The sequence below is a fragment of the Thalassophryne amazonica genome, chromosome 20, assembly GCF_902500255.1.
Source record: "Thalassophryne amazonica chromosome 20, fThaAma1.1, whole genome shotgun sequence".
NCBI lineage: Eukaryota > Metazoa > Chordata > Actinopteri > Batrachoidiformes > Batrachoididae > Thalassophryne > Thalassophryne amazonica.
Genome location: NC_047122.1, coordinates 11,799,502 through 11,814,764, shown reverse-complemented (window position 1 = coordinate 11,814,764; position 15,263 = coordinate 11,799,502). Strand labels below are relative to the sequence as shown.

General features: G+C 42.6%; 1 protein-coding gene across 1 annotated transcript in view; it reads right to left on the bottom strand.

Annotated features, from left to right (window-relative positions):
* LOC117502044 (alpha-tubulin N-acetyltransferase 1-like) overlaps positions 1 to 15,263 on the bottom strand; it is a 110,308-nt gene that overhangs the window by 13,675 nt on the left and 81,370 nt on the right. Inside the window, exon 10 of the mRNA XM_034161028.1 lies at positions 5,688 to 5,773. Within this exon, the coding sequence (XP_034016919.1) occupies positions 5,688 to 5,773 (86 nt within the window). The remainder of the gene's footprint in view (positions 1 to 5,687; positions 5,774 to 15,263) is intronic.

The window sequence follows — 15,263 nt, the reverse complement described above, 5'->3', positions numbered from 1 at the left end:
ATTAGCGGTTATCAAAGCTAACTTTTCAGTCAGCCATGCCCACCACTGCCCCAAAGTGAGGAGTTGTACAGTGTGATGGCCTGAGGCATAAAGGAGTGTTTCAGTCTGTTGGTCCTGCACTTGGTGTGCAGAGGGTGAATGGCATCATCCATAATGTCCCACAGTTTGTCCATTGTTCTCTTCTCTGCCACCGTAACCAGAGAGCCCAGCTTCATGCCAACCACAGAGACCAGCCCACCTGATCAGTTTGTCCAGCCTGGATGTGTCCTTCTTGGATGTGCTGGCCCCAGCACACCACAGTGTAAAAGAGTATGGTTACCATGGACTGGTAGAACATCCACGGGAGTTTACTGCAGATCTTAAATGACCACAGCCTCTTCAGGAACTATTATTATTATTATTATTATTACAATTCTGTCATATATTACAGCCTCCTCCACTCTCATATGTCATCCAAACAAGGAGTAGAGATGGTGTAGTATAAGCATGCATTATTGGCTACAAAGCGGACCTACTACTCTGATTTGATCAACAAAAACAAGCATAACTCAAAGTTCTTGTTCGACACGGTGGCAACACTTATGCATGGACAACCATCTGTAGTTCGCTCTCCTTTTACAGCACAAGATTTCCTGGATTACTTTGGGAAGAAAATAGAAGACATCAGGTTAAACATATCCCGACATGCCTTAATCCAGCCACTACACCCTACTATTGAGGTAGGCACCATTACTGAGGTATTACCTAGATTTAAAGAATTTGATAGTATCTCACTAGGCATGCTGACAAAACTTGTAATGTCAACAAAAAGCACAACCTGTTTATTTGATCCTATACCAACAAAACTTTTTAAGGACCTGTGGCCCACTCTTGGGCCGACTGTGCTGGAAATTATTAATCTTTCTTTAACTTCTGGATCTGTTCCTAAATGTTTCAAATCTGCAGTGATTAAAGCATTACTTAAGAAACCTAATCTTGACCCTGGTGTATTGAAAAACTATCGGCTGATATCAAATCTATCATTTTTCTCTAAAATTCTGGAAAAAGTGGTGTCACAGCAGCTCGTAGACTATCTTACTGAGAATAATCTCTTTGAGCCACTGCAGTCTGTTGTTAGAAAATATCATTCCACAGAGACAGCTCTCACTAAAGTGGTGAATGATCTTCTGCTTACAATGGATTCGGACACCACTACGGTTCTGTTGCTGTTAGATCACAGTGCTGCATTTGATACAGTGGATCATCATATTCTACTTGATAGGCTGGAAAATCATTTGGGATTACTGGGAATGCCCTTGCATGGCTGACGTCATACTTGACCAGTCGTTCTCACTGTGTTTTGTACAGTAACACTACCTCTAACCTTAGTGACATGAAATTTGGGGTTCCACAGGGGTCTGTCTTAGGCCCCCTGCTTTTCTCCCTTTATATAGCACTCCTTAGGCACATATTGCGGCGTTTTGGGATTACCTCTCACTGCTATGCAGATGATACTCAGTTATACATGCCGATAACTGCTGGTAATCTCATTCACATAAAATCCTTAGAAGATTGCCTTGCAGCAGTGAGAAATTGGATGTATGGAAACTTCCTTCTTTTAAACTCTGATAAGACGGAAATGATGGTTCTTGGTCCAGTGAGACATCGGCATCAATTTGACCAGTTAACGCTCAGCCTCGGCTCGGGTGTCATACATCACACTGACAAAGTGAGGAACCTTGGGGTAATTTTTGATCCTTCATTGTCCTTTGGCAATTACTAAGACTGCTTTCTTCCACCTGCGAAATATAGCGAAGATTCGTCCCATCCTGTCTATGGCTGATGCTGAGACCCTGATCCATGTATTTATCTCTTCTAGATTGGACTACTGCAATGTTCTATTTTCTGGTTTACCGCAGTCTAGCATTAGGGGTCTCCAATTGGTTCAAAATGTTGCAGCCAGACTTTTGACACAAAGCAGAAAGTACATCCACATTACACCCATTTTGGCATCCCTTCACTGGCTTCCTGTCCCAGTGAGATCAGATTTTAAGGTTCTGCTACTAACCTATAAAATTATTCATGGACTGGCACCTCCCTACCTAGCTGACCTAATTAAATCTTACGTACCGGCCGGGGCTTTATGTTCTCAGGGTGCAGGACTACTTTGTGTCCCTAAGGTGAATAAGAAGTCTGCAGGTCATAGAACTTTCTCTTATCATGCCCCTCTTCTGTGGAATGATCTCCCTGCATCAATAAAACAGTCAGATTCTGTGGAGATTTTCAAGTCCAGACGCACTTATTTTCCCTTTCATATAGCTAGCATACTGGTACAGTTTTGTTTTACGCTTTTTACTCTTTTAATTCATTTATTAGTAATTGGAGCGGGCTGCAGCCTCAACTTTACCTAAATTCTGGGTCTTAGTTTATGGCTAGTGGCCGGCGATCACCTTAGTATTTCTCTGTTTTTCTTGTTGTTTAAATTATACAGCATTTTTTGTCTTTCTGATGCCTGATTCTGTTTTTTTCTCTCTGTTTAAGGTGCAGCTCCATCCAGAGATAGGAGTTGTATTCATGTTGGCGATCCTCCTGTCCTGTGCGCCAATAGCATTTCTTGTATATTTGTCCGTGAACTGTTCTGTAATTTATGTTTGTAGCATGGCCCAAGCAGGTCACCCCTTTGAGTCTGGTCTGCTTGAGGTTTCTTCCTCAGAGGGAGTTTTTCCTTACCACTGTTGCTCTGGGGGTTGGTAAGGTTAGACCTTGCCTGTATGAAGCGCTTTGAGGCAACTCTGTTGTGGTTTGGCGCTATATAATTGAAAATAAATTGAAATTGAAAATTGTGTACAAACATTAGTTTAAATACTTGTGGTCAACTATCCAAAAGTAATAGAGAGTGTCGTAGAGAATTGAAGAAGAGTGCAGGCAAGGTGGAGTGGGTGGAGAATTAGTGATTTGTGATCAAAGGATATTTGCAAGAGTGAAAGGGAAAGTTTAGAAGACAGTAGTGAGACCAGCTATGCTGTACAACTTACAGATGGTGGTGCTAATAAAAAGACAAGAGGCAGAGCTGAAGATGCTGTGATTTTATTTGGGAATAATGAGGATGGACAAGACTAGGAAGGAACATATTAGAGAGACAGCACAGGTCGGAGACAAAATCAGAGAGGCGAGATGGAGGTGGTTTGGACATGTGCAGAGAAGAGACCCAGGGTATATAGGGAGAAGGATGTTGAGGATGGAGCCACCACGCAGAAGCAAAAGAGGGAGGCCAAAGAAGAGGTTTATGGATGTGCTGAGGGAGGACATGCAGGTGGTTGGTGTGACAGAGGAAGATTCAGAGACAAGGTGAGATGGAAATGGCTGATTTGCTGTGGCTGTGCTGTGTTGCTCGATGGCGGCATGGAGCGCGGCGCGCCGTGCGTCCTTAAAGCCGTCCTTAAAGCCGTCCTTAAAGCTGTAATAACAGTCCTTATTCTCTGTGAAGCCCGTAAAATTTTCACCGAAAGCCAGATAAATTTTTCTAATGGTTTCCAGCTGCCAGTCTCTAACAGTTTCTGAAAAAATTCTGATGGAAAAAAAGCCCAAATCATTCCGCCATTTCCTGACAATGAAAATCCACCGAGGGGGCTGGACCACTCCTTCCACAAGGTGTGCTCACAGGCGAATGATGCAACCGACAGACGTGGAAAAACTCACGCATGCACACGAGGGTTCAAGCTTGTCTGACGCAATCACACGTGATTCAAATCCATATGGTTTTTGAAAAAAATAATAAGGTCGGATACTTTTCTAATAGACCTCGTATATAGCGCCAAATCACAACAAACAGTTGCCCCAAGGCGCTTTATATTGTAAGGCAAAGCCATACAATAATTAAGGAAAAACCCTGTGAGCGAAACGACTCCCTGTGAGCAAGCACTTGGCGACAGTGGGAAGGAAAAACTCCCTTTTAACAGGAAGAAACCTCCAGCAGAACCAGGCTCAGGGAGGGGCAGTCTTCTGCTGGGACTGGTTGGGGCTGAGGGAGAGAACCAGGAAAAAGACATGCTGTGGAAGACAGCAGAGATCAATCACTAATGATTAAATGCAGAGTGGTGCATACAGAGCAAAAAGAGAAAGAAACACTCAGTGCATCATGGGAACCCCCCAGCAGTCTAAGTCTATAGCAGCATAACTAAGGGATGGTTCAGGGTCACCTGATCCAGCCCTAACTGTAAGCTTTAGCAAAACAGAAAGTTTTAAGCCTAATCTTAAAAGTAGAGAGGGTGTCTCTCTCCCTGATCCAAATTGGGAGCTGGTTCCAGATGAGAGGAGCCTGAAAGCTGAAGGCTCTGCCTTACATTCTACTCTTACAAACCCTAGGAACTACAAGTAAGCCTGCAGTCTGAGAGCGAAGTGCTCTATTGGGGTGATATGGTACTATGAGGTCCCTAAGATAAGATGGGACCTGATTATTCAAAACCTTACAAATAAGAAGAAGAATTTTAAATTCTATTCTAGAATTAACAGGAAGCCAATGAAGAGAGTCCAATATGGGTGATATATGCTCTCTCCTTCTAGTCCCTGTCAGTACTCTAGCTGCAGCTCTTTGAATTAACTGAAGGCTTTTCAGGGAACTTTTAGGACAACCTGATAATAATGAATTACAATAGTCCAGCCTAGAGGAAATAAATGCATGAATTAGTTTTTCAGCATCATTCTGAGACAAGACCTTTCTAATTTTAGAGATATTGCGCAAATGCAAATGCCAAAAAAAAAAAAAAAGAAGACAAAGAAGAAGACAAAGAAGAGCAGACCTGTTGTACACCAGCAATCCGTGTTCATCCGATGATTTCTTCTTTTCTTTTCCTTCCCACTGTTGCCAAGTGCTTGCTCACAGGGGGTCGTTTTGACCGTTGGGGTTTTTCCGTAATTATTGTATGGCCTTGCCTTACAATATAAAGCGCCTTGGGGCAACTGTTTGTTGTGATTTGGCACTATATAAATAAAATTGATTTGATTTGATTCGATTTTGTCCAACCGGCATCAGATGAGTTATCCAACGCATGTTTATTTGTCCATCTGGCTTATTTTTGAAATTTAACAGTCCTTACGTCTCACACCACAAGTTTAGGGCTTCCAGCATAAATACACTGTTCACTTGTCCATTTTGTTGTGTGCCGACAAAAAAGACGACGAAAAAGAACAGCCCTGCTGTGCACGAGCAATCCGTGTTGATCCGATGAATACGAGTATTATCCATCGCATTTTTATTTGTCTGTCCTGTTTATTTTTGGAATTTGAAAGACCTTATGATAAGTCACAACACAGGCTGTGGTGTGCACATGTTACGCTGACTTCCTGTCCAATGTTAAACTTGCCCCTAGGGAAACACAGTGTTAAAAACAGAGTTCCACATACAGAAAATAATGTGCAAATTATACTCCTGTGCAGGTCGTACCCTTTTTTTACCTCTTTACCTCTATGTTTTATTCCCTTTTTGATTGATGCAGCTGATATTCTGGAGTAATTTGTAGTTCAGAACATGTGTTTTTAGAATCTCCCTAACAAAATGTAAAGCTATGCTTAACAAGGTGACAACCTTGTCCATACCCGCCTTCTGTGCTGCTGCACATCAGTCTTGATGTGGAACTGAAAACACGTCAAATGCAGTATTACTGTAGTCTATTCAGACCTCAGAATTTAAAAAGAAGAGTGAACCTCACCTGACAACTGTCTGCCCAACAGTCCAATGGCTGTGCTGTCCATGTGGCGACTGTACAAGCTGCTCCTGGCACACAGACCATGCTGGCTGTTGTCCATGTGGTGACTGTACATGTTCCTCTTGACACCTAGACTCTGCTGGCTGGCAGAGAAATTACAACAGGAAGAGGAGTAACGGACAGAGAGCGGGGTGGAAAAGGACAGCAGCACAAAGGGAATAGACATGTATAAGACAAAAAGGAAGAGGAAAAAAGAGAACAAAGGAGGGGAATAAGTCTGAATGAAAAACAGAATCAAAACCAAAATAAAGCATGATGTATGAATGAAATAAAAAAATTAAAAAACAAATAATAGAAAATGGGCTTTGGTGTAGGAAGGAGCTCTTACCACTGCCATTTCTCCAAGGTGGTTTATTATTAAATAAAGTGTAGGGCTGGAACAACCCATGAACGCAATCGATTACGTACATCACATAAATACGTCCGTTTCCGTAGTGTGCATCAAGGCTTCACAAGGAGGGAGTAATATGTCTGTGCACCCCACAGAAGGCCAAGCTGATATAAAAAAACCTCCCCATGATCATCTATGGGTAATGAAACCTGGTATTAAATGGACCCGGGGCTGAAATATTAAAGACTGGAGTACCAATAAACTCTGACATTGAGACGTGGAAGGAAGCTCTCTCTCTCTCTCTCTCCTCCTCCCTCCCTCTGTGTGTGCATGAGCTCTGAGCATTGCTCCGTTCTTCTCCTCTGCAGTCTGCATGTGAGAAGCTCTTCCACATGAGCAGATATAAAGGACATGTTGCACATACACCTTGTTCTCCCATCAGAGGGTCCAGGGCTTTCCACTCGAAATTCTGCCTGAAAGGGGGGGCAATACATGAGCATGGCCAGTACCATGTATATCGGAATGCCAATTTCACTAAAATGTCTAATTTCATCACAAATAAAAAATATACGTACCACAAATATCTCACATGACTGTGTCCATTTTTTGCCCTTATCTAATTCATTCAGGTATTCCATGTTCCCACACGAGGGCGAAGCTACTGAATACTGTGTTAGAAATATGAGCAGAAGAAGAAGGAACAGCAAGATGTGTAACGCTGGCAGCTGCAGGTTTGGTGATTAAAACGGCCGCCGTTTTTCTCTTTCTGCAAATATATGTACTTATGTCTCCTACGCTTTACTTTTTCTTGTTCCCCCCTTTTTAATGTTATTATATTTAAGTAAATATTGGAGGAGTGGGGTACAATTAGTTATACCTAACAGCTAACGTTAGCTTATCTAGCGGGCCTTAGCAACGTTCATCGTAGTTTACAAAATAGTTGGTTCTTTTGTGTTTGATAACCCACATTAATTCATACTTTTGCCCACATTTATTTTAGATGTATTTGTTAATACCATTACTGTAGGTTTAACTACGCTATTATACTTTATACACTAATTACAGTTTTTGTTTATCATGTTAGCTTGCTGGGTAGCTCTTCTACTATAACTAGCTTATTTTCGCCATTTACAATTCTATTTTACATGGTGTAGATTTTTAAAGATTCATCAGTTTATGTGTTCCTCTAAAGACATCACCATATAGTACCTAAGTTCTCAGGTTTCCATTTGATAGCATAATAAGTAAGTAAGTAAGTAAGCTTTATTTATAAAGCGCCTTTCACAGACCAGGGTCACAAAGCGCTGCACATGGCATACAAAAATAATCTAAAAATAACATACGAAAACAATAAAATACAATATTAGGCTAAAAAGCTAACTTAAAGAAATGCGTCTTTAGTTGCCTGCTAAAAGTATCTATACAATCCAGAGAACGAAGGGCACAGGGAAGCTCATTCCAGAGGCTAGGCGCCACCGCTTTAAAAGATCTGTCCCCGCAGTTTTAAAACGTGTCAGAGGAACCATCAACAGGTTCTGATTGGACGACCTGAGGCTCCTGGAGGAAGCATAAGGCTGGATCAGGTCCCTGATGTAGTCCGGTGCCTGTCCATGCAGAGCTCTAAAAGTCAATACCAGGATTTTGTAATGAATCCTGTAGGAGACAGGCAGCCAATGCAAAGTATTAAGAATAGGAGTAATATGGTCCCTCCTGCGGGTGCAGGTAAGCAGGCGCGCAGCAGAATTTTGCGCAACCTGCAGGCGGGCCAACTCCTTCTTATTCAGACAGGTGAAAAGACTGTTACAATAATCCAAACGCAATGAGACGAACGCATGAACAATCATCTCAAGCTCTTTTAAAGTCACCATCTTACGGAGCTTAGAGATGTTCCGAATTTGGAAAAAACAGTTCTTAACCAGGTAATTTGTGTGCTGCTCCAGAGACATCCCTCCATCCAAAATGACACCCAGGTTACACAGGCTGCTTTTTACCGTGCAGCTTAGGCTACCGAGATGCTGCTTAATTCCAGGTACAGCACTAGCTGGTGCTACAATCAGAGTCTCAGTCTTATTGGAATTTAACTGCAGACTGTTCTCAGTGAGCCATTCCGTAATTTTGGCCAAACAATTTGTGAGAGAGCGGAGTTTCTGTGCCTCAGTTGTCTTAAAAGAGCAGTACAGCTGCAGATCATCAGCATACAAATGATAGGACACATCACTGAACTGCTGGATCAGCTTGCTGAGAGGAAGAAGATACAACGAGAACAAAATAGGTCCCAAGACCGATCCCTGCAGCACACCCCACAGAAGATCTGCAGCTTCCGACACTGCATTGCCCACCATCACACTAAAAGTTCTACCAGTCAGGTAAGAGGTAAACCACTCTAAAACACAATCTGACATTCCAACCAAATCCCGCAATCTGTTTATCAGAATGCCATGGTCAATGGTATCAAACGCCGAAGACAGATCAAGCAGAATCAGCACAGAACATTTGCCAGTGTCAGCTGCCATCATCATGTCACTAGACACCTTCAACAGGGCTGTTTCAGTAGAATGAAACTCACGGTACCCAGATTGAAAAGTGTCATGGATGTCGTTAGCCTGCAAAAACAATCAATTGAGCACAGACTACCTTTTCCAAGACTTTGGCCAAGAAAGGGGTTTTAGATATTGGCCTAAAGTTCTTGAGCTCAGTATAATCCAATCCAGCTTTCTTTAACTGTGGTTCCACAATGGCATGTTTAAAATAACAGGGAAACACACCACTCGACAAAGATATATTAAACATTTTAGCAATGTGGGGCCCGATGGAGTCAAATACATTCACAAACAGTTTAAACGGAAGAACATCCAAAATACCAGAGGATGGCTTCACTTTATTCATGATGGTTGAGATGTCCTCTACAGTAACAGGCTTAAATGAGGCCCAGCACTGAGTGGGAGGTTCCCAGTGCTGGGGACCATGGCATGGAGGCAGGTTGTCCTTTATAACTCTAACCTTATCAATAAAGAAATCCAGGAACTCCTCACAACTAGTTTTAGAGATAACAGGAGTGACGGCAACAGGTGACACAAGAGAGCTGATTGTGTCAAAAAGCACTTTAGGATTTCTTTTATTGGAGGCAATCAGGCGATTAAAATAACTCGTCCTGGCCTCCTCTATCATCTTATTTAAGGAAGATATTAAGTCTCTTAAATGTAGCCTGTGAACCTCCAGTTTTGCTGACTTCCATAGGCGTTCAATCTGGCGACATGTTCTCCTTAGAGTCATAATCCCATCATTTATCCAAGGACAGAAACTTTCACGAGGAGCTTTATTAGCCTTAAGTGGTGCCACATGATCCAAGATAGTGGCACAGTGGCTATTAAAGCTATTCATAAAACAATCAGTTTCAGTGAGATTATTAAAACGTAAAGGGTTGAACTTATCACAGGAAAGCGTAGCTGTTGTCTCTGTGATAATTCTCCTTTCTGCCTTAGTAGAAACAGGTCGAGGCTCAGATGGCACCATCAAATCAAAGAAAACACAACAATGGTCACTCAGAAGAACATCCTCCACACATACATTGGTAATTTCCAGGCCCAGTGCAAAAACCAGATCCAACGTGTGACCCTTGTTGTGAGTGGGACCTGACACATACTGTTTAAAATTAAAAGCCTCTGTCATAGTTATAAGCTCTCTTGCTGAAGTGGAAGTATCAACATCAATCTGGAAATTAAAATCACCCAAAATTAAGACCTTTTCCAATCTAATTATAGACGATAAAAAGTCAGTAAAAGCCTTAAGAAAAGTCCCAGCAGGGCCAGGAGTCGATAGATCAAAATACTATAAAATTTATGTGAGGAACCAACTTCCATCATGAGCGCCTCCAAAAAGGGGGCATGGCTTGTATCTGACAGTCTGCATGTGTACCAGTCCCAGTGCACAACAGCCAGTGCTCCCCCCGCGTGACAGGGGCGGGGCTTACCCACCGCTAAGCAACCCGCAGGACAGAGCTCATTTAAATGGATGCATTCATTTTCCCTCTGCCACGTTTCTGTGAGGAAAAGAAAGTCCAAGTTTTTCCTGACAAAAAGCTCATTAATGGAGAACGCTTTATTTGAAATAGAGCGCGCATTCAATAATCCAATCCGACTCAACATTGAGGCGGCAGTCGAGTCCGCTGAGCACAGCGGGATAGGCTGAAGACATCTCCCACGGTCACGTGAGGCACCACTGTACCGGCGAAACCCACGCTGCTCCCTAGATGTAAACACGGAAAGCAGGGACGGACCCGGGACCTAAGCGACTCGTCCATCCGACCCGGATAGACGACTCTGGACATCACCCAGTGATGTCCAGGCTGAGTCCTGCAACACAGAGAAGTAGTGGGATGCGTAAACAGGGCCGCACCGCCAGCCGTATGGCCCTGCAAGAGTGGAACTGGGCAAAGCCACCTGTAGCTTCGGTATCCACGAGCCGCACGCCACACTCCTCGTCTGATCCGAACCTGGACACCCGCTCTGCAGCCTCTTCTCCTCTTTTTCGGACTACCTGGACATCGCCACAACATCAGGTATTCCCGGGAGGAGGGGAACAAACAAACGGAGGTGGGAAAGTTTTCTTGTAGCTATCCCAGTCATGAAAGAGGCATTCCATTGTCTCTTTAATTTTAAAAAGAGAGTCGCGATCATAAATCTGTATTGCACTCACGCAATCGCTATCCGTCAAAGCTGATATGACAGCACACACAATCAGGAAAATAACAAAAAAACGACATGGTAACAGGCAAGCAGCAGCCGGAACACACACAGGCGCCATCTTGTCTCCCAGTCTCACGTTAGCTGAATTCCCTTCCTTCCAGTACAGCTGTAGCATAATGATTATACTTTTTATTTTCCTATAGTATGCTAACAGAGTTACTTTAGATAGATACCAGTACACTCATACACTCACAGCTTCTGCTTCTACAGCTTAGCCTACTAACTATATTTGATTTTACTACTAGTCTACATACTAATTACCTGTACTACAATCTTCTCCTGTGATGTCTTATCCTTCTTATGTCTTATTTATTATATTATATAATACCTTTTTCTTGAACTGCTTGGGTGGGTAGGGAGAGTTCTCATGGGATAAAAAAGCTTTTTAACCTACCATCCCTGGTTCTCAAGACCAGGCACCTAAGTAGCTCTACTCTACTCTTTTCTACTCTCTTATTTTGCTCTTCCTTTTTAGATATACCTTTGTATACTGGCATAGTTCCACCTTAGAATTGGACTATAATATATAAGATATACCTTACTGAATTTTCATGCAATTTAATTTAATTTCAGGAGGGCCAACTTTCTTCAAAAAAGGGATTGGGCTGATGCTTGGTCCTGAGCCCTCCAACAGGCAAATATGGTACGTATATCCAACATTTAGATCAGTTTATACCAGGGTTTTGAACCAGAATATTTTCCCCAACTGGTTTGTTCTGAACAGAAATGGGATTTCAATGGTTCGTGTTAGCTGTGGGACAATTAAAACAAAAGACCTGTATGTGGCGCTGTAACGCTCCCATGAAAAACAGAAAAGACAACAATAGAGTGTGTTGTAGCAGAAAGCAGAAGCTAGAACTTTTCAAAAGGGGAAAAAAACCTTTTTTAATAATTTATTCATTATATGGCTATTATATATATAAACAGGCAAACTTACAGTATCGTCCGAATATGCTGCTGACAGTGTTGGGCTTGTTCACTCTCTTCACCTCCATGAAGAACTTGCTAACAGATGGCCCTGTCGTTATCTGGTAAGCTTTCAACCTGTGTGTTTTTTCCAATGCTGTTTAGATATTTATGGAGTATGTTCATATCTGACTTGGTTTTTCTAATCGTGTTTTTAGCTTCCTGGTTTGTAATGAAAACATGCATTGCAGACCGACTGTCATGGAAACTGGTTTGATATGGGAAAATATCCAACCGGTAATCAGCCCATCAGAGTGCGCGTACCGTTGCAGCCATATAATAAAATGTCTTAATCTGACTTGCTACGACGTGTCAGTCAGCTTCATTATCACAGCCTGGCAATAGGACATTCTTGTTTTGGAAGATGACGTCTGGGAAATATTTAATTCCTCATCATGGAAATTACTGAAGAAATGCAGCATTTTTAAAGAAGGTGTTCACAAGTCTGTCTAAATCTGTGTTAATGAGCATTTCTCCTTTGCCAAGATAATCCATTCCACTTCACAGGTGTGGCATATCAAGATGCTGATTAGACAGCATGATTATTGCACCAGGTGTGCCTTAGGCTGGCCACAATAAAAGGCTACTCTGAAACAAGAGATTTCAGCATCTCAGGATGAATCCCATGACTACCTCGTGACTTCCGCACCAGTGATGGCACCAGTTCTGCCTGACTCACTGTGAGTATTCCCACACCTGCCCAGCGCCCACCCTGGACAACTTTGGATAAAGAGAAAATCCAGCCTTTCTAGAAGAGGTTGGTTGCAACACCCATGCTGTGCATGGAAGTGAGCCCAAGTATTTCAAGTTGGTATCACTCAACATCCCGCACAAGCCCAGGTTCCTTCCCCACAAGAGAGGTGACATTCTACATTCCAAAAGCCAAGTACCATAACCGACTGTCAGTCCGCATGGGCATTTGCCCCTGTCCACTGCCTTAAATACTGTCCACCCAACCCATTACAGTCTCCCTGTGGGTGGTGAGCCCACACATAAGTTCCACAGTTGTAGACCCGGCCACCAGGCCCTCGCTAACAAGCTTCTCCCCCAGGCCTGGCTCGATACCCTGGTCTCCGGAATAAACGTGAGGTGACTCAATTCCTACGTTTGTCCATTCACCTGCATCCTGGACTATATCAATTTCTGTGTGGGCAACACTGTGTCTACAAGAAAGGTATGGTGTTTTCCCAACTGAATTTAAGGCCCTACTGAATGTTAACAACAGGGTTTTTAGATTTGGGGACAAGGAGGAGCTGAGAAAGGTGCAGAAGGAGCTGAAGAGGGGGATAAGGGGAGGCAAAGACCGCTACAGGAGTAAACTGGAGGAGCACCTCACAGGGAGCAATGTCAGAGAACTCTGGAAAGGTCTGAAAACCATCCCAGGCCACTGTAAAGGCACCTTGACACTTACACAAATTTGATCCTCGCACTGCCACCCAATTCATTGTGCCAGGGAGTCCCACTTTGTTCCTCTTGATGCCACTCATTGTGCTGCTTGACGCCACGCTATATAAAAAAATCATTTTGTAGCCAATGACAGATTTGCTCTCAGAACATGGCTGAAGAAACCATTCTCTCATCTCTCCCAGAATCACAGAGAAATTATCTACAGCTACAGGTTGTCTTGTGCTCGTCATGGAGAATCAATCAATCAATCAATTTTTTTATATAGCATCAAATCACAACAAACAGTTGCCCCAAGGCGCTTTATATTGCAAGGCAAGGCCATACAATAATTAAGTAAAACCCCAACGGTCAAAACGACCCCCTGTGAGCAAGCACTTGGCTACAGTGGGAAGGAAACTTGGAAACTTGTCTCAAAGGTAATTATATATATATATATATATATATGTATACACTCAACAAAAATATAAATGCAACACTTTTGGTTTTGCTCCCATTTTGTATGAGATGAACTCAAGGATCTAAAACGTTTTCCATATACACAATATCACCATTTCCCTCAAATATTGTTCACAAACCAGTCTAAATCTGTGATAGTGAGCACTTCTCCTTTGCTGAGATAATCAATTCAATCAATTTTTTTATATAGCGCCAAATCACAACAAACAGCTGCCCCAAGGCGCTTTATATTGTAAGGCAAGGCCATACAATAATTATGTAAAACCCCAACGGTCAAAACGACCCCCTGTGAGCAAGCACTTGGCTACAGTGGGAAGGAAAAACTCCCTTTTAACAGGAAGAAACCTCCAGCAGAACCAGGCAATATAATAGAGATAATCCATAATAAGATAATCCATCCCACCTCACAGGTGTGCCATACCAAGATGCTGATTAGACACCATGATTAGTGCACAGCTGTGCCTTAGACTGCCCACAATAAAAGGCCACTCTGAAAGGTGCAGTTTTATCACACAGCACAATGCCACAGATGTTGCAAGATTTGAGGGAGCGTGCAATTGCAATGCTGACAGCAGGAATGTCAACCAGAGCTGTTGCTTGTGTATTGAATGTTCATTTCTCTACCATGAGCCATCTCCAAAGGCGTTTCAGAGAATTTGGCAGTACATCCAACCAGCCTCACAACCGCAGACCACGTGTAACCACACCAGGCCAGGACCTCCACATCCAGCATGTTCACCTCCAAGATCGTCTGAGACCAGCCACTCGGACAGCTGCTGAAACAATCGGTTTGCATAACCAAAGAATTTCTGCACAAACTGTCAGAAACCGTCTCAGGGAAGCTCATCTGCATGCTCGTCGTCCTCATCGGGGTCTCGACCTGACTCCAGTTCGTCGTCGCAACTTCGCACAGCCATTGAAGAGGAGTGGACCAACATTCCACAGGCCGCAATTGACAACCTGATCAACTCTATGCAAAGGAGATGTGTTGCACTGCATGAGGCAAATGGTGGTCACACCAGATACTGACTGATATCCCCCCCCCCAATAAAACAAAACTGCACCTTTCAGAGTGGCCTTTTATTGTGGACAGTCTAAGGCACACCTGTGCATTAATCATGGTGTCTAATCAGCATCTTGATATGGCACACCTGTGAGGTGGGATGGATTACCTCAGCAAAGGAGAAGTGCTCACTATCACAGATTTAGACTGGTTTGTGAACAATATTTGAGGGAAATGGTGATATTGTGTATGTGGAAAAAGTTTTAGATCTTTGAGTTCATCTCATACAAAATGGGAGCAAAACCAAAAGTGTTGCGTTTATATTTTTGTTGAGTATATATGTGTGTGTGTGTGGATCGATATATATATATATATATATATATATATATATATATATATATATATATATATATATATATATATTAATGGATTGGTAAAGCAGTTGCATTTTCATTCCTTCTCATGAGTTAGATAATGTATCTGTAAAGTTATGTTCATTATGAATGCAATATCTCGTCATAATCATTCAGAAGCCCTGAGCGCAATGACACGCATTGACATGCAGTGACACACAGTGTTTTTGAATAGGTTGTGCAGTGTTCATGAGTAGT